We start from the raw sequence: 22,398 nt of genomic DNA, 5'->3' as shown, positions 1-22,398 counted from the left end.
TTTATATTTTTAATCTGTCGCGTGTAGGACTTTTCATATACATTTGCTTTACTTAGCATTTAGTTACTACTAACGATGCTTTTTTTAAATATATATATATTTATAGAACTATAGTATGCTTATGTTAGCAATTAGCGTAGAATGTACTGCTACTTGGAATTACTATCTCTGATAAAATGCGCTTTTGAAACGTTTTCTCTTGCGAAATAAAAAAAAAAGTCCAAACCTTATGAGCCAGTAAATGCACCCGGTCCAAACGGAAACAAAATGATAATACGAAAATTGCAACAAATATGTTTTGAGAAATGAAAAAATAAAAAACTAATCGTAATATATTTTCAAAACTAACACACTATGCACATTAGTAATTTAGTCAAATAATGAACAAAAAAAAAGAAAGGAATGATATAGTTTATACCGAATACAAAAGCAGAGCAAATACAACACATGATATTCATCTACCTTTGTACTCTACACATAGTGATTAATAGGAGCAATTTTATTGAACAACTCAAAAGCATATATTCGAATCATAATAATAATAATCAAAGCTACTAACACCGTTCACGAACAGAGGTCTAGTGTTTTAGCTTGTAACTATATCGGAAAACTGCTACTAGAGTAATCAATAAAACTGTTTTCAAGTAGAAGAAAGCAAATTTCGTCCGAGTTTTTTTTCTCCTCTTATCTTCCTCCTTCTACCTTTAACTATTCATATCATTTTGCCTATAGAATTTTTGTCATCTTATTGGTAAACATTCTACACTTGCAGCCAGCCAGCCAGCCCAGCTAGTAATGGTTTCCTGCTTTTGCTTTGCTGCCGCCGGGGTCCTAGGCGCCGCTCTTAGACTTTCTTACTGGTGGCGGAGATTGGGTTCTGCTTCAGCTGCAGGATAATGGATCGCATCCGCGAAATGTCCTTGCTGGACTTGTTCGTTTTCGGGTTGAAATCGCACAGCTTGGCGATGCGCTCCCACTCGGTGCCCGGTTCGATTTCGTCCGTTTCGGCTACGAACTGTTTCTCGGCGTTTCTGTGGATTGAGTTTGGGTTTTTTTAAGGATCAAAATAATTGAAATTGTTAGAAAATGTGACTAAAAAGAAAGTCGGGTGTCGGTTTTATTGGCCGAGAGAAGCGATACAGAGAACACTCAGGTGCGCTAATTTGGATACGGAAGAATAAGATGCCCGAAAAAGCTTTGACTTATTTACAGCTAAAACGATGAACAAACGAAACTCACATGCCTATACCGCTTTTTAAATTGACCTAAAAGTAAAAATTACGTGTTTTACACGTGGTAGTTCGGGATAGTTCTCGAACTGCTCTCTAATTGATTTCATAAATTTTAAATAAAAGCGGTAAGCTTTTCGTTAGAAACTATTGGTCCGCTTTTGAAAGTAATCCAATTCCTATTCTTGGGATCATTATGAGCTTAACATGTTCATACGAACATTGAAAAAATAAAACAGATGATAAGTTGCCCTTGCTCAATTTAGTAAGTGAAAAATACAAGCAATTTCACAATTTTGAAACCTTTCCAGTATAATTTATATGTTCAAGCCATCAAGCAGATAATCAATACAGAAGAAAAAACGTCCGACAGTTCTACTATGAAAACATTAGATGCTTACCCACCCAGAAGCATAGCCCAATCATGATTATTTTGACCAGGCGACTCATCAGCCGCAAATCAGGTTTAATCGGACCGAGCCGCCTAGCACATTGAACCCACTTGTTCCTGGTGTTCAGAGGTTACTTAACTTTTATTGCAACGGATCTAGTAAATCCAGCGTCAAACAAAGAAGTCGGTCTTAAGCAGACATTCTCCATCTCCAAACTGATGCGTCTTCCTCTACATTGCACAGTCGCCTATTCTGGAATCAACGACCTCAATATGGGAAACTTTTTGTTTCTTTGCACATTCCTTCTTCGTACTACTCCCTCCCATGGGTAGGTGGTTTGACGAGTACTTCGGCCAAACGACCTAAAAATTCTTAGTTCCGCATGTAGAATGTTTATAGTTTAAGTTGGATATATGTGTAGTATGTAGTATTGCATAATTTAGCTTTATGTGTAGCATGTGTCTCGTAAAGCGGAATGGAGCGAAATCGAACGGATTTGATTTTAAATTCAATCCGTTTGGGCCGAAGCACCGGGAGGGCTTACTCGGTTCCCTAGATGAATTGCTGGTATGCACAGAAATTTCTCTAGAAAACTGAAACCAAATCCTACCCACCATTCATGAGATTTTGACTTACTCATGAAAATTAAAATGTATCGCTAGTTAGAACGAACGAGTGTTCAAAAATGATGTGATGTCTTTATTTGCGTAATCGAGACATTTTCTATGAGATTGCCATAGAATTTGTGGCTGTTATGCGATTATGGACAGCACAGCACTGAAAAATATACACACACGTACATGTATACATGTGTATGCATGTATGAGTGTGCATGGGTGTATAGGTACGAATGAATATATGTTTGAGTGTTCTATGATGAGTCGGCAATTATTCTTATACCTATGCTGCCAAATTACAATTATTAATGGGCAGGAAGTTATAGTCAGTAGCTGTGTTTCCTGTATCAGTTTCCTATGCTATTACTATTATTACTAATATTGCTATCGTTGCTGTTACTGTCACCTCTATTGTATTGTTTTGGATGTAATTATATTTTTTTTTTCTTTCTTAGAATGATTTGCATGTCTTGTGACTAACCGCGTTAACGGTATTCAACTAACAACATAAAATGATCATGTATGACGCTGTTTGTCTCCCAAGGGCCTTCCTAATGCTGATGAGCCTCTGTCGGAGAGTCCATCAAGTCGAACGGTGGCAACTCACCGGCGGCCTGCTCCTCTCCATTCTTGCGGCTGTCGTCGCGGTCGGACTTAGTGGATCACTCGAAAAGATTTATAGCCTCGATATATATCTTGTTCTGTCCATTGCCCAATGCTGGCAGACTTCAACTGAAATTCCATTTCTAACTAAATCTTTTTAGAGTTAAAACTTCTTCAAGTAAAAACAGGTATTCGATTCTCTGGCTGATTCAAGCGATAGCGAAGGGCTGTCCTCAATCATTTCCACTTCCTAAAATGGGGTCATAGTACATAATATATGGCCGTGGTATGAGGATTTTTTTTTCGATTCAATACCATCCTCACAGAATTATCAACGTCGTTAACATCTTATTAAGTCTTGCTTTAGTGACAGCTTGCACTTAAGACCTAACACGGCATATATACATATCTCCAAGTGAAGTTCTTTTTGATCCACCTCATCCCTTCTTAGTTACAGAATCATTTCAATTGACCACGGTCTGAAGAGCATACCGACAAATCGGTTGACTACCGCTACAAATATGCAATTAATGCCACCGGGAATAATACGAGCGAGTACCAGTCCCCATTATATCGCATCTGCTCTATTTTTCGGAAGTTCAAGTAGTTTTTCGATAGTTCTGAGCGATAATATTGCTCTTGAATAATATTCCGCACAAAATATTCGAAAATTTACGCCAACAGCTACAATACTGCAAAGATGGTAGATAAAGAAGCGGCTGTGGCTTTTAATGACCATAGGTTGTTGAACAGCGCTGGGTCAATCGTGATGACATGGGTATTTGGGAGATGAGTAGCGTCCATCCTAGCGAGTAGTTAGTCGGTAGTAGCATAGGTGATGGACAGACATAAAATTCTCGTGATATTACTAACTTGAAAATTGCAATCAACATGTTGACTAAAAAATTCCTCTTTTCTTTTCTTTTCTTTTTTCTGCCTGATCTCTATCGCTTCTTCTCACGGCAACAATAATGTTGCCGTGAGGGGAGGCAAGAGACCAGCCACAGATGACCACACTGGTGACAACGATAAAGAGGACGGCCGGCGTGGAGCCTGCTTCAGGTTTAATAGGATTGACTACGAACAAGATGAGGAAACAAACAAAGGAAGGAGAAAACAAGATAAGTACAAGCCATCTTATGCTATATTGACCAAGCACACAATTATATCAAGCCAAGTTCTGTCACTCTTCTTCCGCCCATTAATCCATAATCACCAATACATTATGGAGCTAGCGTAATCCGCACGGATTCTTTTAACATTATCACAACCACCTTATCTCAGCCCTGGACAGACTTGGCTCTAACTGCCCCACCTTGTGCTGCAAACAGAAACAGAAACAGAAACATTCCTTCTTCGTACTACTCCTTCAAGAACAATGTTGAAGATTATGTTTAAGAGGGTACCATCTTACATTAGTCCATCCAGTGTCATGATCTTGCTTAATCGTACGCATGATTTGAATTCCTCCAGCGTCATTCGATCCAATTGAATCAGATTCGTTGGAAAGTGATGTGATGTGCGTTTTGTTCAATTTCAACACAAACCTTCCGCGGCAGGTGACTCAAATAATATACCACTGAAATAAATACCACTGGCAGCGCAATGAAATTTGCTTTGTCACGTCTCCCGCCTTGCACTATTGACCCCGTTATCTGCCTAAACTCATTTCGTTTAACTGAATCCTGCGCCGCTTTGAAGTTCACAAGTAGATGATGAGTCTACAAGATCTGTCACAATCAGCTTGATGTGCCCAACAATGGATTTCGCCAACAATCCAAATTTTATGAACAGAATAGGGTAGAGCACTTTGGATGTGGATTTGAGCAAAATAACTGTTACAGTCGAGTCAATCCCTTTCTGTAAATAGAGCAAATAACACCTTTCAACGTGTCCCCCAAGCATTCGTTCATTCACCCAAATCTATATGTAGAAAAATCAAATGCTGTTCATGTGTCCTACAAACCGCTCGAAGGATTTTGATAAAACTTGATATACGCATTGCCTATGATGTGTGGAACGTTCTTAGAATGGTTTGGGTCAATTCCTGCGTGTGGCGGTTTTTGTGAAAATCTGTTTGAAACAGAAGCATCTACTGCGCTAGACAGCGTCACAAATCTCGGCGATGCTCTCACTAACCTACATAATGACGACGTTATGATTAAGCTGGCCGCTTTTTGTCTGTAAATCCGCTTACATGTTTTGAGTACATTAGAAGGGGACCAAAGAAACGGACAACTACAGAGGGATCTCTGTCTTATGTGCATTATCAAAACTCATCGAGCTCGTTGTGATCGTACCAATTTCCTTGTTCGTCCAGCAGTAGATCGCCGACGAGCAACATGGATTCATGCCCAAGCGCTCAACGTCTACTAATCTGCTCTACTAAATACTCACTACCCACGTCAGTGATGATCAAACTGCGACCCTTTGTGATAATTCGTGCGACTCGCGGACTGATTTGAGGGATGGCAGACTTATGAACAATTTTTTTGATCACACAGGGGTCACACAATTCAGTCGTAGTACCCCGTGCATATCGATAGATCTGATTGCTGATTGCGGTTTAAATCTTGTGGTGATTCGTAAAATTCGGCTTTTGTTGCCGGCTATTTTACATTTTGGTATGCGCAAGAATGGCCAGAGGTCATTGCAGCCCGCGGACTCATGGGGTGATCTAATTTGGCCCGCACTACGCTTATGCCTGGGCACCACCTGATACCTACGTAATAGATTAATTTGACGACCGTTCTCTAACATCTACGTTATCTACACCGATTTCTCCGCCGCTTTCGACAAGCTAAAATATCAAATCGCCGTCGCAAGACTGGACAAACTGGGCATTGAAGGGCCGTTGCTCCAGTAGTTTAAGCCGTTTCTGACGAATCGACGGATGGGCTCATTTCACCGGCTTTCACCACTTTTTTCGGAGTCCCACAAGGTAGCCATCTCGGACCGTTGGTTTTCCTTATTTATATCAACGATGTCAACAGAGCGCTCCGGTTACCACGCTACGAATAGCGTTGCAACACCGTAGCATACTAAAACCCCCATTTTTAGAATTCCAGCTATGATTTCTCAAGCAGTCAGTATAGGATAAAGAAATCTATCGACTTTTAATTAATAAACCAAAACTTCATCTGAGTTGCAGACCCCGTTCAAAGATGTAACGAATATTGTTTACATATTTCTACCAGTAAATTAGTTAGGTACTTTAGCATTTTAATCGTTTCTACGTCTGCCATAAAAACCCAAAGGTTTTCCATGGGTGCTCCTTCAATTTGTTTATAAAGGTCAGCCCGATAAGAGAAATATTTTTCATCCATGCTAAATCGAGTTTAGTTACTTTTACCTAGACTCCAACTTTGCATCATAGCGTTTTTTTACTGTGTTAGGTTTTTTGGAATGCTGTAAGTACTGCAGCGAATTTGATTAAGATGTGTAAAATTGATGGTTATATCTTTACCAGATTCTGATACAGCTATACTGATAAGCTAAACTCGCGGGCTACCAAATCGGTCATCTTGTCTTGTCTGACGTATGCCGACAGGAAAGGAGAGCTCTTTCGAGCTTCGTTGGCCCTCCGACGAAACAGGGGGTTGATGTAACAGGCTTTGCAAACCTTCACCACGAAAAATACTAAAGCACGGAACGAAGAACAAGGAAATTCCTACTAGAACAATCGGAAAGACCCTCGCAACGAAACAGGACTATGGATTGGAAACTCGGGACGTGGAACTGCCGATCTCTTAACTTCCGAGAGAGCACTCGAGTGCTCTCCGACGTATTGAAGAGCTGCAAGTTCGACGTCTTAGCGCTGCAGGAGGTGTGCTGGAAGAGCTCAACGGTACGTACGTTCAGAGATGGACATACCATCTACCAGAGCTGCGGCCACACACACGAGTTGGGTACAGCTTTCATGGTGATGGGGGAGATGCGGAAACGGGTGATTTGGTGGTGGCCAATCAATCCTCGAATATGCAGGTTGAGAATCAAGGGCCAATTCTTCAATATAAGCGTCATAAACGTGCACAGCCCTCACCTCAGAAGTACCGATGACGACAAGGATGAATTCTACGCGCAGTTGGAGAGTGAATACGACCGCTACCCAAAACATGATATCAAGATCGTCATCGGAGATTTTAATGCTCAGGTCGGACAGGAGGAGGAATACAAACCGGTGATTGGAAGGTTCAGTGCACACCAGCGGACCAATGAAATGGGCCAGAGACTTATCGATTTAGCCGCCTCCAAGAACATGGCCGAACGTAGTACCTTCTTCCAGCACATAATCCATCACAAGTATACCCGGAGGTCACCAAATCAGACTGAATCACAGATCGACCACGTTTTGATCGTCAGTCGGCACTTCTCAGACATTATCGACGTCAGATCCTATTGAAGCGCTAACGTTGACTCGGACTACCACCTACCGTGTTACCTGACTCATAACGAATATACGTTATATACGGGGGAGGGTCGCGTAACTCACAAACTTTGTGGTTTTTCGTTTAATTGATCATAAATTCGAATAGAGCATACAAATATCAACTATATAACACAAGAAATTACATGTTTACTCCAAAAATAAAAGCATGAGAGATTTTAGAATTTCGGAAATAGGGGTGCGTTATGAGTCAGGTAACACAGTAGTGATGGTTAAGATGCGCCCAAGACTCTCCGTTGTGAACAACATTCGATACCGACGCCAGCCTCGGTTAGATCTCGCGCGGCTGAAGCAGCCAGACGTCGCCGCAAACTACGCGCATTCACTCGAACCTGCGCTGTCGGAAGAGGACGAGCTGGACGAAGCCCCTCTCGAGGACTGTTGGAACACTATCAAAACAGCCATCAGCAGTGTAGCGGAGAGCTCCCTCGGGCATGTGGCCCGGAATCAGCGGAACGATTGATTTGCCGATGAATGTAGGAGGGTGATGGATGAGGAGAAAGCTGCGCGTGCGGTGCAACACGTCAGAACGTGGAAAGACACAAACAGAGAAATATGCAGCGAAACCAAATCTTTCGGGAGAAAACTGAAACTGAAACGGATCCCTCAAAGGCTTTGTGCCGCGAGCCGAAATGTGTCGGGATAAGACTGGCAGTATTCTGACGGACGATCGTGAGGTGACCGATAGCTGGAAGCAGCACTTTGGCGAGCACCTGAATGGCGCCCAGGCGGAGAACCATGGCAGCGGGGAAAACGATTTCGACGGTGCAGCAAACGGGGAAGAGGTGCCAGCCCCCACCGATAGCCGAAGTTAAGGAGGCTATCATCAGCTGGGAAAGATGGCTTCGGAGTGGAGCTTATTAAAATGGAACCAGAAAAGCTGACCGTTTGTATACACTGACTAATTGTTAGAATTTGGGACACGGAACAGCTACCGGAGGAGTGGAAAGAGGGGGTTATCTACCCGATCTATAAAAACGGCGACGATTTGGACTGTGAGAACTATCGAGCGATCACCGTTTTCAATGCCGCCTATAAAGTGCTGTCCCAAATCATTTTCCGCCGACTACCACCAATTGCGAACAGATTTGTGGGAACTTATCTAGCCGGCTTCGTCGAAGGTCGGTCTACAACGGATCAAATATTTACACTGCGGCAAATCCTCCAAAAGGGCTGCGAACACAGAGTTCCCACGCATCATTTGTTCGTTGACTTCAAAGCCGCATATGATACCATCGACCGGAAAGAGCTATGGAAAATCATGGACGAGAACAGCTTCCCCAGGAAGCTCGTCAAACTGATCTACGATTGATGCTATACAGTGCTGTGTTCCGATTTCGGGTGGATTGTCAAGTTCATTCGAATCACACAGAGGGCTTCGTCAAGGTGATGGTCTTTCATGCCTGCTGTTCAACATAGCACTACAAGGTGTTGTGAAGCGAGCGAATATCAACACGTAGGGCACGATATTCAATCAATCTAGTCAATTCATCTGCTTTGCCGATGACATTATCGCCGTCAGAACCTATCTGGGCGCTAACATTGATTCGTACCACTACCTAGTGCTGGTAAAGATACACCAAAAACTGTCTGGTGTGAACAACACACGATGCCGGCACCCGCCACGGTATAATCTAACGCGAATGAAGCAACCGGATGTCGCTGAGAGCTACGCGTTGTCTCTCGAAACCGCGCTACCGGAAGAGGGTGAAATGAATGAAACCCCTCTTGAAGAATGTTGGAGTGCCGTGAAAACAGCCATTACCAGCGTAGCGTAGAACAGTAAACTTCCAGGAGAAGAAACGCCGCAAGGAAAAGAAGTAGGGCGAAGAACTCGAGCAGCTCTACCGCTTTCGCGACACACAGAGTTTCTGTCAGAGACTCAACGAATCTTGCAAAGGCTTTGTGCCGCGGGCCGAAATGTACAGAGATATAGATGGAGGTATTTTGACAGACGGCTGTGCGGTGATCGGAAAGTGGAAGCAGCACTGCGATGAACATCTGAATGGCATGCAGGTGGAAGACCATGATAACGAAGGAAGTGACTACATTGGTGTAGCAAGCAACGAAGATGTGCCACCCCCATCGATAAGGGACGCTAAAGAAGCCATCCAGCGGCTGAAGAACAACAAAGCAGCGGGAAAGGATGACATTGAAGCGGAACTAAATGAGGCCGGACAAGTTGGTCAGCTATTTTCATCAATTGTTTGTCAAGATTTGAAACACAAATGATTGCCAGAGGAGTGCAAAGACGGGATTATTTGCCCTACCTACAGGAAAGACGATAAGCTAGATTGTGATAACTACCGAGCGATCTCTATTCTGAATGCCGTCAACAAAGCTTTCCACACGCATCACCTATTCATTGATTTTAAAGCTGCATATGATAGAGTAAACTGATAAGAGCTATGAAAAATTGTGATCGAAAACGGCTTTCCGGGTGAGCTTTACTAGACTTATTTAGGCTGTGATGGATCGGAACCAGTGCTGTGTGGGAAACTCGGGTGGATTGTCGTGGACTTTACTGAAGAAAATCCAAAATGACCAATTGTGAGTTCCGGTAGAACCGACAACGGTTCTATTCCGGAATGTGGGACATGAACCAGCGCTCTACAGGATAGTGTAGGAATCATTCTTATTGACCACAAATGAAATGAATAACTTTTACGCACTCTGTAAAGCAGATTTCTAATTTTACTTTATCTGCTACTTATAACGTTAAAAAAATCCCATTGCGATCTGGAATATCTTCGGGGAAATGGAACCATAATTTAACAAACTTATTTTTTCAGTAAAGGGCAATCTAATGTGGTCCTTTTAAGACTAATTACATAAAAATCGAATAAAAATCAGTGGGGATACAGACTGTCGCAGTAGCCTTTTAACCTAATCCTCTTCTGGTATATTAAAAAGTTAAACACAGCCTTGAATTTCATTCCAGTTAATTTTAATTTAAGATCATGATACAGAGCCTTTTATCATTCGTAGTTAGGCTTAAAAGCGTGTTCACTGCATTTAAGATGAGGTGTCTCGGGTTATAAAAAAGCCCGAATTAATTTATTAACTGTAAACTTTCAGACTATTTTGAGTAAATTATCAAAACTCTACACAACTAAAATTTCGTCTATTACACACAAAATACATCCAAAAGCTCGAAATAAATCAGGAAATAAATCAGGTTTTTTAAAATCGTTTTAAAACAGAAGTTCTTAATCAAGAACTATTTAAAAACATTAACAAAATCTAATTCTACAATTTGAAATGAGTGTTTGACAAAAAAAAGTTCGATTTCTGAGAGTACTGCCTCAAATCGAGTTGAGCTATTCAAAAAACAAACACAAAATGTAAATGGTCAAATACACGTGCAAGAATGAAGAGATAGAAAATCTAGTTTGTGGTTTACTAATCGACCAATGCCTAAACGGCTAAACATGATTACTTACTTGGCCGATTCCCTGATATATCGGTTCAGTCAAATTGAGAAAAAGAAATTAGCAGCAGTAAACGGTAAACGAGAAATGATACAGAAAGAACGTTAAAATTCGGTTACATGGCGTACATAAAATTTTAACACTTAGTTAGGATAGACAATAGTCTAATACAAAAAATAAATAGTAAAATAAAGAAGTTAGCATAACTCTCGCAAGCGATCAAACGCCACCAAGACTTAGGTTGACTGACGTTAGTGTTAGCGCAGAGAAAAAATGGAAAAAAGGTTAAAGCTTGTCCAAAACTGTTAGCCATTAGGCATTCTCGTTTGTTTGGCGATAAACAACCACCAGCAACTCACCGATTGGCCGCTTTGGTTTTGGAAATCGCCTCCTCGTGATGTTTGTACCAGTCTTCCAGCTCCTTGCGAGCCTGCTCCCGCAGTTCCTCCTTTTTGCGTTCTTCCTCGCGATCTTTTTCCTCAAGGCGAGCCTTCTGCTCTTCGCGCCACTTGCGAATCTTTTCCGGTTCCTCCGTTACTTGCTTGGGTACTGGAAAGGGGTGTTGCGTATGAAGGGTTGTCCAGAGTTTTGTTTACAATCGATTAAAACGTAATGGAAGCGTGTAACAAATAAAGTTTATTATATTTTGGTATTTTTTCTTTGGTAGTATAAATGTAAGACTCTCAAGGCAAAAGCTTATTGAAAAGCCGAAATATCTGACAAGAATGGGAGGGACAAGAGAAAGTAGTTTTAACAATAAGAACGAAATTCTTACCTGTGTACCCTGAAAAATCATCATTACCATCCTCTAGAGGAATTAGAAAGAAACATAGTTTATACATTTATTCGAAAACAATTTGGTTAACTTAGTAAAACTATGCAATGGAAACAAAAAACAAACACAAAGCAATATATACGAAAGGTAAGCATTAAACGATTAAAATAGGTAATTTAATTGTACCGTGCAGGATTGTGTAAAACTACAAACCATCCACCAGAAGAACCGCTTATGATTAATTGGGAAAACATTCCTTGCCAGTTAATAGTTTTGTATTGGGCTCAGAATGCTTTCTTCCGACATTTCATATACGAATAACTTACATCTCTATCCACTGGAAGCTAAGAAAAACCATGCAAAAATGTACAAAACAAGCAAACATAGGACCAACAGTGTAGAATCAGGTGAAAGTTTATGGTGTTTGTTACTATGAACTGTATCCTCTAACAGGGTATGTTTATTAGGTTGATACTAAGAATACAGAAGACAGTTTCGCTAGCAGGCAACTTCAGCAGTTGCCCTTCGGTTCTACACGATTCGGTTAGTAGAAAAGTTCCGTTCAAAAGTTACCTTCGCTCGGGTTAATGGGACTGCTCGAGAAACCGCCAGCATCTTGGGAGCCGTAATCCTGTGGCCCACATCCGGCATCCGCATTGATTACTTCAAAGCTTCCGGTTGACTCGAACTCTAGTCCCAGTGGTTCTGATTACAGTATTGGTTATTTGTTTGTACGGAAAAAGTGTTGTGCGTCGCGTTTTGTCGTTGTTGTTTCAGTTGTTAGTATTTATTGTTGGCAAACCAAATGAAACCAAAAGGAATATACAGAAAACAGAAGGAAGCAAATTAACTTTTATTTCTCACGGTTCACCATGCTAGAAGAGTGCTCGATTAGCTACGGCAATGTATTCACAGAAGTTTTAGAAAGATAATTTTCGATTTTCTGGCCGACACTAAACACTACGCTCTAAAGCTATGATACAAGCGCTACAGTGGGCGTTTAGCATATTTCGATAAGCACAACGGATGAATTCGGAAAAAAACGGAACCATTTAGGACATATAGGCATAGATTTGCTGATAAACTAAAACGCCAATCGACAGAGGAAAAACCAATGAACTTATTGCCAAACAATACAGTAGCAAAATAACGCTGCTGCTTATCATCGATAATGATGCTGCCACCCAAAGGCGACGATGGTACCTGCATTCGGCTGAGTCACGTCATCGTCCACCGTACCATTGCTAACGGGAATGGGCGGAATTTCGTCCTCCAAACCGGCCAGTGCGTTCTGCTCGCGGGCTAAAAACTCAGCTGCCGGATCGATCTCGTTCTGCTCGAAGTTTCCATCGCCAAATGCGTCCATTTTAAGGATAATTTAGAGGAAAAATTGCACCAGAAAAAGCACACCACAAAATTGTACAACACTATCGAATCTACGAAAAAATTGCTTCCATGGATGCGGATGACAGTAGGCAGCCAAACGTACCGTTGACAGACAGAACAATGAAAAAGATACCAAACATCGCATAGCTCGGTATAGCTGGATTCTGCAATGCACATAAATTTACCGAATTTTCTCCACAGCACACAACGTCCACAACGGTTATCATGATATGCAAGTGCTGCATTCGAGTTTCGAGTCATTCGATTTCAAGCGTTCGATAAAAATAAAACAGCAAACAAAGGATTGTAAAGTACAAAAAGATGGTGTGAACTGTGAAGTGAAAATTTAATTATTTATTTGCATAGTTATTCTATTTTAAATTTAATCTAAAACTAACTACAGATCAAACTAAAATCTAGAGTGACTTAAACTAAACTTACATCTAATCAACAGGTAGGAAAACACAATTATGAATAAATTAAAACAAAATACTTATGCTAACCTTAAAAATAAACAGAAGGTGGCTTACGTTGCGTGTTCGCAAAGGTGGATCGGTAAAGCTTTGTAGGATAGAACTGGAGAAGAGAATATCCGTTAGCCGGTGAAAGTGTGAAAGCTTGGTGAAAGCAATCTTCAGTCCTGGTAAATACATACTGGTTATATACAACAAGGGTCAGGGACGATTCGATCACTTTGACTCAATTTCTAATAGCTTTTGACAGCTGAGCAAAGTTTGATTATAAATTCGGAATGTAGTCGCCAATGTCTTAAAAATTTCGTTCTCTGCTTCCAGAAAACAATGTCGTGGCCTAGGCCGGGCGGAACAACTTCATCGTACTGCAAGCTTTGCGTGAACGAGGATAACTCCGCCATGGTCCAATGCGACCGGTGTGAAAACTGGTACCATTTCGACTGTGTCGGGGTAGATCAAACAGTCGAAAACCGAGATTGGTTTTGTGCTGAATGCACCCGTGGCTCCTCCAGTACCTTCCGTAAGTACATGAAGACCGTGAACCGCCGTTCATTTTTCCGTTTTTAATTTGAACACTTTAGTTTGAACCCCGCTAATTTGCACGATGCACAAACTAAAAATGGTTTAAATCTGGCTTTAATTTTCAAAAGGTCGCATAATGCGTTGATTATATGCGACCTTATGAAAACTAAAGTCAGAAATGTGAGTTGTAACAATCTATGTGTATGTATGTATGTATGTATGTAAATGTATGGGGGTAGCCACTATCATCTCAAGGGTTTCCCATTGTATGCAAGTAGAATTACTGCAGAATCGAGTTTATCTACCTAGCAACTTTCATGTCAATGCTGTTCGTGAAGGACCAAAAGGGGGCATGTCGCTTATATGATTCCACGGGATATAAGACACTACTTCCAGCATAGACTTCCGGTTTCTAGATATATAACTTCGCCGTGCAAACTTATCTTGCGTGATGATTTGTGTGCTAGAAGGGCGCGTCAAAATCCTCTCCGACCTTATACGACTTGGGCTGGTTACCACATCCCTCATCCAGTCTTCGATTCATTCGATACCCTGATGCTCCTTCCTTGCGGTTTATGCCACCTAATAAAATATGTGTTATATGAATATACATTATATGAAGATATATAGACAAAAACAGAACAATCTCACTAGCAGTCCTTCGAATGGAATAGAGTTGCATCATTTGAGTTTACATGAGTGCTTCCATTATTAATTTAATTTTTTCTTCTGGTATCCATGAGCATTATTTAAACTTTCTTCGGCCCGAGTTTTCACTGTACAGTAGGAGGTGCTTGCTCCATGAGCTAAAACGAAACAAATCATTAAAATAACTTATGTCAAACTTACCTACTAACAAGGTCATGTGGCTCACCCGTCATCCAAACCCGCAGTTTTGAGATCAGGCAGCCGGGAACTACCAGGAACATCATCGCCGATGCTAGCTTGGCTTCTCAACCCAGTTTTTACGAGCCATACTGGCGGACGTGTTCGTAATATTTGAACAGCATTTTTGACATTTCCCTAATACATCGCGCGTTTTCTTTCCGTACATTCCTTTAGGTTTACAGTGAACGCGCGGAAAGAAAACGTGCGATGTATTAGACAAATGTCAAAAATGCTATCCAGCTTTTTACGAGCCATAATGGCGGACGCAGGGGCTTGCGATGGGTGCCATCGCCATGTTTTTGTTGCCAACATCTCAGCACATCTTGACAAGGTTGGCAGCAAATTTACCTGTCAGACGGGCGCTTTTCTTGCAATAGCGCCCTTCGTTAAGTCGACTGTCAAACACCGTTCGTTAAGATAGGGATAGCACCCCGCTGGGCGGACGTGTTCGTAATATTTGAACAGCGTTTTTGACTTTTCTTTAAAACATCGCACGTTTTTTTTCCCGTACGTTCATTTAGTTTTACCATGAACGCGCGGAAAGAAAACGTGCGATGTATTAGGGAAATTTCAAACATGCTGTTTAAATATTACGAACACGTCCGACATTATGGCTCGTAAAAAGCTGGATAGAATCACAGGAAAAATACAACAGAGAGTCGAAATGAACTTTCATTTTTTGGATGCTGGCCAGCGATTCCCCACTGTGCGTTGTAAGGAAAACTGTTCTATCCACCCAAGTAATCATAAGCATTAACCCAAAATCGTATACTGGAAATAATTCTGCATCCCTAGTGCCAAACTTTTGTATATCAGCAACCTTAATGCTTATAAAACGTATATTAACACTGTTGATGCATAGAATCATTAACGTAAAGCAGCATTAAAGACTGCAATATATGCGCATATAACGTAACAATATATTGCATTTAGTCAATTGCATTCAAACGAGCCGTAAGTGTTGATAAACGGCTTGTACTTGACTTCTTATTTTGCTATTCTACGGCCACTACTCGTCCCCTCTTCCACCAAATAGATGCCGGTTTTTCTACCCTATTGGTAATGCAGGACAAGTAGCTATGATATGAGAGGGAATATCACCAAGGTTTAAATATACAACTAATTTCACTAATTGCATAGTGTCGTCGTCCTGAAAGTAAAAATCAGAGGGGTTGTGTACAAGACACGATCGCATATATATGTAACGCAGGACTACGTAAGTCTCTTTGTAGTGATAGTAGCATGTATTCATGCTTGTAATCATTCGATTCTTCATGTATACATGCTATATGCAACATATATACATGCTACATGCGTTGTATGTAACATTTATCAAAGTAGTAACATTGCATACGTTCAATACTCAAAAGATTGTGCATTTGAAAACAATTTAACAAAATCAAGAACACAAACTATTACTTTCCTGCTACCTTACTGAAATTAAAGATTGTTTTTATTATCCATGGTTTCCCACGTTGAAAGGATTTTACCAATTCAATCCTATTTTATCAACAGCACATCTTTTCACTACACTTCTAATGAAACGGTAAGCATGCGTATTCATACAGAGCCGTATTATAACCGAACACTACAGCTGTAGCACATTTTTCCAACACAGATATCAAATTCGCCGAGGTTTAATCGTCACGCAGTAAAGAATTTGCGATCTGTTGCGACGACGAACTTGTGTCATTTTTTCTGGCACACTTCCCTAACACAGACATCAAATTGGACTAGGTTTAATCGCGTTCGTAAGAAATCTGTTGGCACGAGCCACGAGGGGGTTTTGTCACTCTTTCTGGCGTACTTTCCAAGCAAGGGCATCAAAATGGTCTAGGTTTAATCGCGGTGTTAAGAAATCTTGTTGAAATGTAGAAACTTGGTCACTTATTTTGGCTTACTTCCCAAGCACAGATATCAAATTGGTATAGGTTTAGATCATCGTAAAGAATCTTCCAACCAATCACGAAGCGAGAATTCTGGTAAAACATAGGTTCATTATTTTCAATTTTTCAATAGTTCAACATCTAGAATCCATACTTTTATTCATTTGGGTCAATTCTTAGAAGATTTTCCGATCGATTGGTGTAAGAATATTGAAAATCGATCGGAAAACCACTGAGCTATTAGCGCTCAAAACCTATCATTTTTCGTGACGCTCGCATTTTTCGATTGTTTTGACTGACACCCTATCTCAAAACTTGCTGTAAGACGTAGTCCTACGTCAAAATGTGAGTTGTACTAATCTAGCCACAAACTACCTAACATTAAATGAATAAAATTAATAATGCGAGTGTGAGTCGTATGAAGTATTCCACCACGCACACATATAAAGATTTTTTGACATAAGCTGAGGCCCTCGGTGAGGCTGTTTGCAGTAGGAGTAATAGGTCATTACACGGGAGCTCCTAACCACACTTTTTTGACAGCACTTGGTGGTTTGTTTACGTGGTGTTAAATTTTGAATTGAGTTTTCTATCTTTGTCCGGCAGATAATGATAGAAATTTATAGTTTTTATTGAAGAGAAAGTGCCTTACATGCATTTTACAGAAATTGATGCAGTAATCCTTCACGAAATTTCAAATCGAAACTGCTGGATGTGACAAAAACATGTAAACAAACCACCAAGTGGTGTCATTCGACGGCAAAATGACGTCATCGCAAAATGATCTATATCAACAACCAAAGTAAATTGATATATACCAGGTATATGACAATGCGAGCTGTCATATACACTTTGCACTAACACATCTACACTAGTTCTGAGATTTCGAGCATTTTGTATGGAAAATTAGTTAATTTTTTAAAAAAATCGTTGGATACGCAAGATTTGTCTTTTTTTTCTTACAGCTTTTATGTTTATGCTTAGAACATTATTTCTAATATGTATTTTCATGAATACAATGAAGTACAACATTCCAAATTGCAAGCAGAAATTTTTTCGTCAAAGCGGTATCAAGATATCTCAAAGAAATGTCCTTATATCGCTTTCCTACAAGTAGTAAAACAAAAAAGAAATTCTTTAAAATGCTCGGACATGATTGTTCAATAAGCAGCATGAGCAACATTGTAATCCGCCCGCGATATTTTTCGTCTGATTTCTGGTAAGCTTTTAAAGTGTTAATTATCATCTAAGACTGTTTTGTAGCAATCTAAGATTACTTTTTATGGTTTTCTACGTAGTGTTGAGACAAGAGCATATATATCAAACAACGTGAGCGGGCAAATTTATGATAAAAAGGTATCATCTTGGAATAGTGACTTCAACTTAAGGATTTTCAAGCAGTAGCACAAGCATCTATTCGAATAAAACTATTTTTTAAAAGAAGACATCAGAGGCAGATATTCAAGAGCATCATGCAAGCAAAATGTTGGACGGAACGTGTTTTAATTTAAGCAACCGTATACCATATTGATCGTGAAGTATTAGAAACATTAATTCATTTTTCAATTGTACATCGAAATAGTTAGTCACCCATGTTCTCAAATTTTTTACGCATAATTAAAGAAGGCTACAAGTGCAAATGACTTAAAAATATATTCCTTACATTTCATTGTAAATGTTCAAATATTTCTCTGGAATAATATAGCTGCATTCATTAATTACAATTAATTTAGTTTTAATTTTCATGAAAGTTCCACCATATTTCAGAACTATTTCTTCTTCTTTCTACACACACTAATGCAACCCTCGATGGTCACATACCTGGTATATATCAATTTACTTTGATCAACAACATCAAATTCCAAACTCCCGGATCCCCTCCTCCACTCTTTGCTCCCCTCTCACTCCTACATAAGCGATATCCTCAGCAAATGTCATTCTCGTTGGTGACGAAACCGCAAATTACTTCATAGGAGGCTGATAAACAGAGTGACGTCGATGCCTTTGATGATGTCTTTCGCAACGGATGGGTATCCCCACAAACATTTTTTCATGTAACAGCTTATCATGCGTTTAACGTGAAAACTAGCTACACAATGGTTGAATAAGCTATCCCGCCGTTTTGTACTTTACTGGAGAGCGGAGTTTTCCACTGGAGTGACACAAAAATGCAACATTGTGAGATTGGTGTAGTTTTTTTTTCTCACGACAAAGTCGCGAAAGTTCACCTACCCCGGGCGGTTGCCAAAGGAAGATTAAGGCTCGGTGGATCTGCACTTTTTTGACGTAAGACTACGTCTTTGTTTACTATCTGGGACTGGGTAGCACTTTGTGAAAACGAAAATAGAAGTGTAACGTTGGAATGAAAGATTTCAAATGCTAATCATAATTTATGGAGGAGGCGAGAAAGCAATTTTATGGACGGCGTAAGAGGGGGGGGGGGCTCCTATACAAATGAAACACAAATTTTCTCAGAACTAATCAAGCGAAAGGAACCAAATTAGGCATGCAGGGGTTTTAAAAGGTAGGATTTTTTTTATAGGGTACTGGGACCCATTCCCCTTCTAAGAGGGGGGCTCACATACAAATGAAAAGCAAATTTCTTCATAAATCTACAACTAAGCAAGCAACTGGAACCAAATTTGGCAAGTGGGGGTTTTAAAGGGTAGGATTTTTTTCTATGGTGTACTGAGATCCCTTCCTCTTCTAAGAGGGGCGGGGGGGAGGGGCTCCCATACAAATGAAATACAAATTTCCTCATAACTCGAGAGCTAATCAAGCAAATGGAAACAAATTTGGCATGTAAGGGTTTATGGAGGTATGTATGAATTTATTTTATGATGGTTTGAGACCCCTCACTCCTGTGGTAGGAGGATAAAGACACTCATACAAATAAAACAAATTTTTGCATATATGCCATATTTTCTGCTATGTAACAAGCGGTAAGCTGTGAAAGTAAACTAGTAAAACCTGGGAGCAAAAGACAGTGAATCGAAGCCGTTAACTTTCATGACTTGCAATTCATGCCAAAAGAGAAGGACATTCGAATGGCACGTCATATTTGCGATGAACGTGCTTTGGCTGTAATATTATTTGTAACCAATGGCCCTTTTAAAGGCCACAAGCGAGTTAAAGTAAGATTATTGAAACATGTCAAGCTACGCATAATCATATTTATTACAACAATCTGTGGGCTGGTCATTCATTACTATTTCAACTTTTATGATACACACAAGTGATTTTTAAAAGAAATCTATGTCTCAATGGCTGCAGGCAAAGAAGAATTGAATCTGAATATTTCGCTCTTCTCTTTTAAACAATGGCACTCATTAGATTCTTATAAACATATACACTCAACCCCCGGTAATATGAAAAACATCTCGTTCAGATCAGGCGAATTCATTTTTAATCTGGATATTTGGTAACTCTATTCACTTTCACACACGCGCAAGGCTCGTACCCTATGAGCTTGTTGCTTTGATTTGACGAAAACAAACGTTTTAAAAACATGTCGAATATGCGTGAATTCTGAACATCCAGATTGTAGAAGAGGAAATTGGCTTGACAGTATCAACTAAAATGGTCTATTTTGAGTGCTGGATTGAAATAAGTTGCATATGAGCTATATTGCCAAAGCTGCTGAGCAAGAGGAAACGTATTAAGTTTTTTTTGCTTTTTTTTTTCAATTTGCCCGGTCTTAACCGTCAATTGTGTATGACGCTTGATCAGTTTTTAATGTAAACGCATTCATACCAACCGGGTTCAGATAAAAAATGTTCACATTAAGGAAGATCATTCCAGCGGGAGTATACGGTAGTCCTACGTCACCCATTCGTACAACCCTTAGGCCAGGAACTGACGGATAATTACATAGGTGCTGAATATCGCTGATTTCTGCAACAATCTAACCTCAGCACTTTTAGGTCTTCCAGCGATACTTTCGGAACCACCTTTGGGACCTCTCCTAATCTCCACAACTCTTTCAACTCCATTGCCAGCGGACGATACTTAACAATAGAGGTTTTCCGTCAAAAAATTTTTTTTCACTAAGTGTTCGGTTTTGACTCTTAGAAATGGTACCCATATAAAACTTTCTTTATTAAAGTCTCTAACTACTGTAAAAATGAAAAACTAAAATACGTATATTTCTGCCCGTCACTTCTCGGATGTATTACATGCCTTTTTGTACCAGTGTCCTCTATTTTCACCACTTCGAAACCATTTGCGCTACTCTTTACTCTTGTGACAAGCAACAAACGAAATGAAAAAGAAGGTAATCATTAGCTTTTCATTCGTTTTGTTCTTTTCACTCAACCGCTGATACACATTAGACTGACTATATACAGAGTGGCGACAAGTCATCCCAAATGTATGCAATGCGGTTTTTCCAAAGTTTTTCTTTCTCTTTCCTGCATACGCGTTGGATAGGCCGTCTGCTCGATTGGAATGACACTGACAAAAACTGTTGTGCAATGCTGCCAGAAAATCTGAAAAATTTGATAAACAGTGCAGCCGAAACGAATTTTTTAAAACTCAACATTCGAGATTTGGTGAAAAGAAACTCAACATTCTTGCAATTTGCATTATTTAAAAAATCGTAGTAAATTCTAGAGTCAACGAAAAAAATATATTTTTTCACCATTGTCATTCGCATTGGGAGTACTTTCAAGAAAAAATAAGAAAAGGAGGGGTATGATCTGACGGAAAACCTCTATTTTGTGACAGTGTGTTGACTCCCGGCTCAGTTGAATGGCGACGTCAATAATGGTTACTATTCGGCTACCCTTGTCGTAAACCATAATGTCCGGTTGGTTGTGGTGAATAAAAAGGTCCGTTAGGACGGTGCGGTCCCAATACAGCTTGAAACGGTCTTAGATAACTACTAGACTGAGGTAGTAAGGTATTTACTCGCCGTTGATCGGCTCTCCAGCGGTTTTGTAGCTCAAGTACAATCTGGGTGTAGCAGACCCCCCCCCCGCCAGACGTCCGAGTTTTGGACCGGATCCGAAGTAGTGTCCTGCCCGCTGTCCGCTCGCTCACTGACATCATGTTGCTTCTCGCGTCCACGAAACGAGGGCATATGAAGAAAGCATGTTGTGCAGTTTCCTCTACATCCATGTACCTCCGTTAATAACCTCCGTTTTACTATGCGCAAGCTCCAGTTTCCTGGAGCGCATCCAATCTTCAACAATGCTTATAGAGTGGGCAGCCATCAATTCAACATCTCTGATAGATTCACCGTAGACTTCCAAGGTGATGTCGTCCGCAAAACCGACAATCACAATCCCTACCGGGAACTTTAGCTTCAACACCTCGCCATACATGACGTTCCACAACACCGGGCCCAGATTGCTGTAGTAAGAAAGAGCAAGAGCGATAACGGCAATGTTACTGTTTTGTTTTGTCATATTTACATTGACATTAGAGAAAATAATACAAGTTTACAAGAAAAAATCGGACATAGCCTAACTGTAAGGAGTTTATTCAGGAAATGGAGAATTATTTTCAGTTAAAAACTATTTTGGTTGAAATTAAGTGTTCTTCATCAGTCAAAAAAATCAAATTGAAATAATACAGTTAAAATGTTGGTTTCAAAGCTGGCATTGAGGTACGTTGTTTATTCGAATTTCGGCTGGGAGAGGCTGTTAAAGGTCATAGAACTGAGTATCTTCTAGATGCGGCCAGGGTGCTGCAGAACAACTTATCCGGTATGATTCTCAATACCGCTCTTAAGGCGATCCGACGATCG

General features: G+C 40.3%; 1 protein-coding gene across 1 annotated transcript; it reads right to left on the bottom strand.

Annotated features, from left to right (window-relative positions):
* LOC128738879 (clathrin light chain) lies at nt 1-12,946 on the bottom strand. Its single transcript, XM_053834336.1, has 5 exons — nt 12,698-12,946; nt 12,068-12,199; nt 11,495-11,527; nt 11,079-11,268; nt 1-1,031 (listed from the first exon to the last, which is right to left on the bottom strand). The coding sequence occupies exons 1-5, from the start codon at nt 12,858-12,860 to the stop codon at nt 845-847; spliced, it is 705 nt and encodes a 234-aa protein (XP_053690311.1). The 5' UTR covers nt 12,861-12,946; the 3' UTR covers nt 1-844.
* Between the last annotated feature and the right edge of the window lie 9,452 nt (nt 12,947-22,398).

Source organism: Sabethes cyaneus, chromosome 2, assembly GCF_943734655.1.
Source record: "Sabethes cyaneus chromosome 2, idSabCyanKW18_F2, whole genome shotgun sequence".
In the NCBI taxonomy this organism is placed as follows: domain Eukaryota; kingdom Metazoa; phylum Arthropoda; class Insecta; order Diptera; family Culicidae; genus Sabethes; species Sabethes cyaneus.
Note: the sequence above shows the minus strand (reverse complement) of the source record. Positions and strands in the feature narration are given on the sequence as shown.

Excerpts from the sequence above, each read along its gene's own strand:
- LOC128738879 (XM_053834336.1), bottom strand. The coding sequence starts at position 12,860 with ATGGACGCATTTGGCGATGGAAACTTCGAGCAGAACGAGATCGATCCG. Across the intron at positions 12,200-12,697 it reads CGTGACTCAGCCGAATGCAG|AACCACTGGGACTAGAGTTC; the intron begins GTACCATCGTCG and ends TACTGTAATCAG. Across the intron at positions 11,528-12,067 it reads TCCCATTAACCCGAGCGAAG|AGGATGGTAATGATGATTTT; the intron begins GTAACTTTTGAA and ends TAATTCCTCTAG.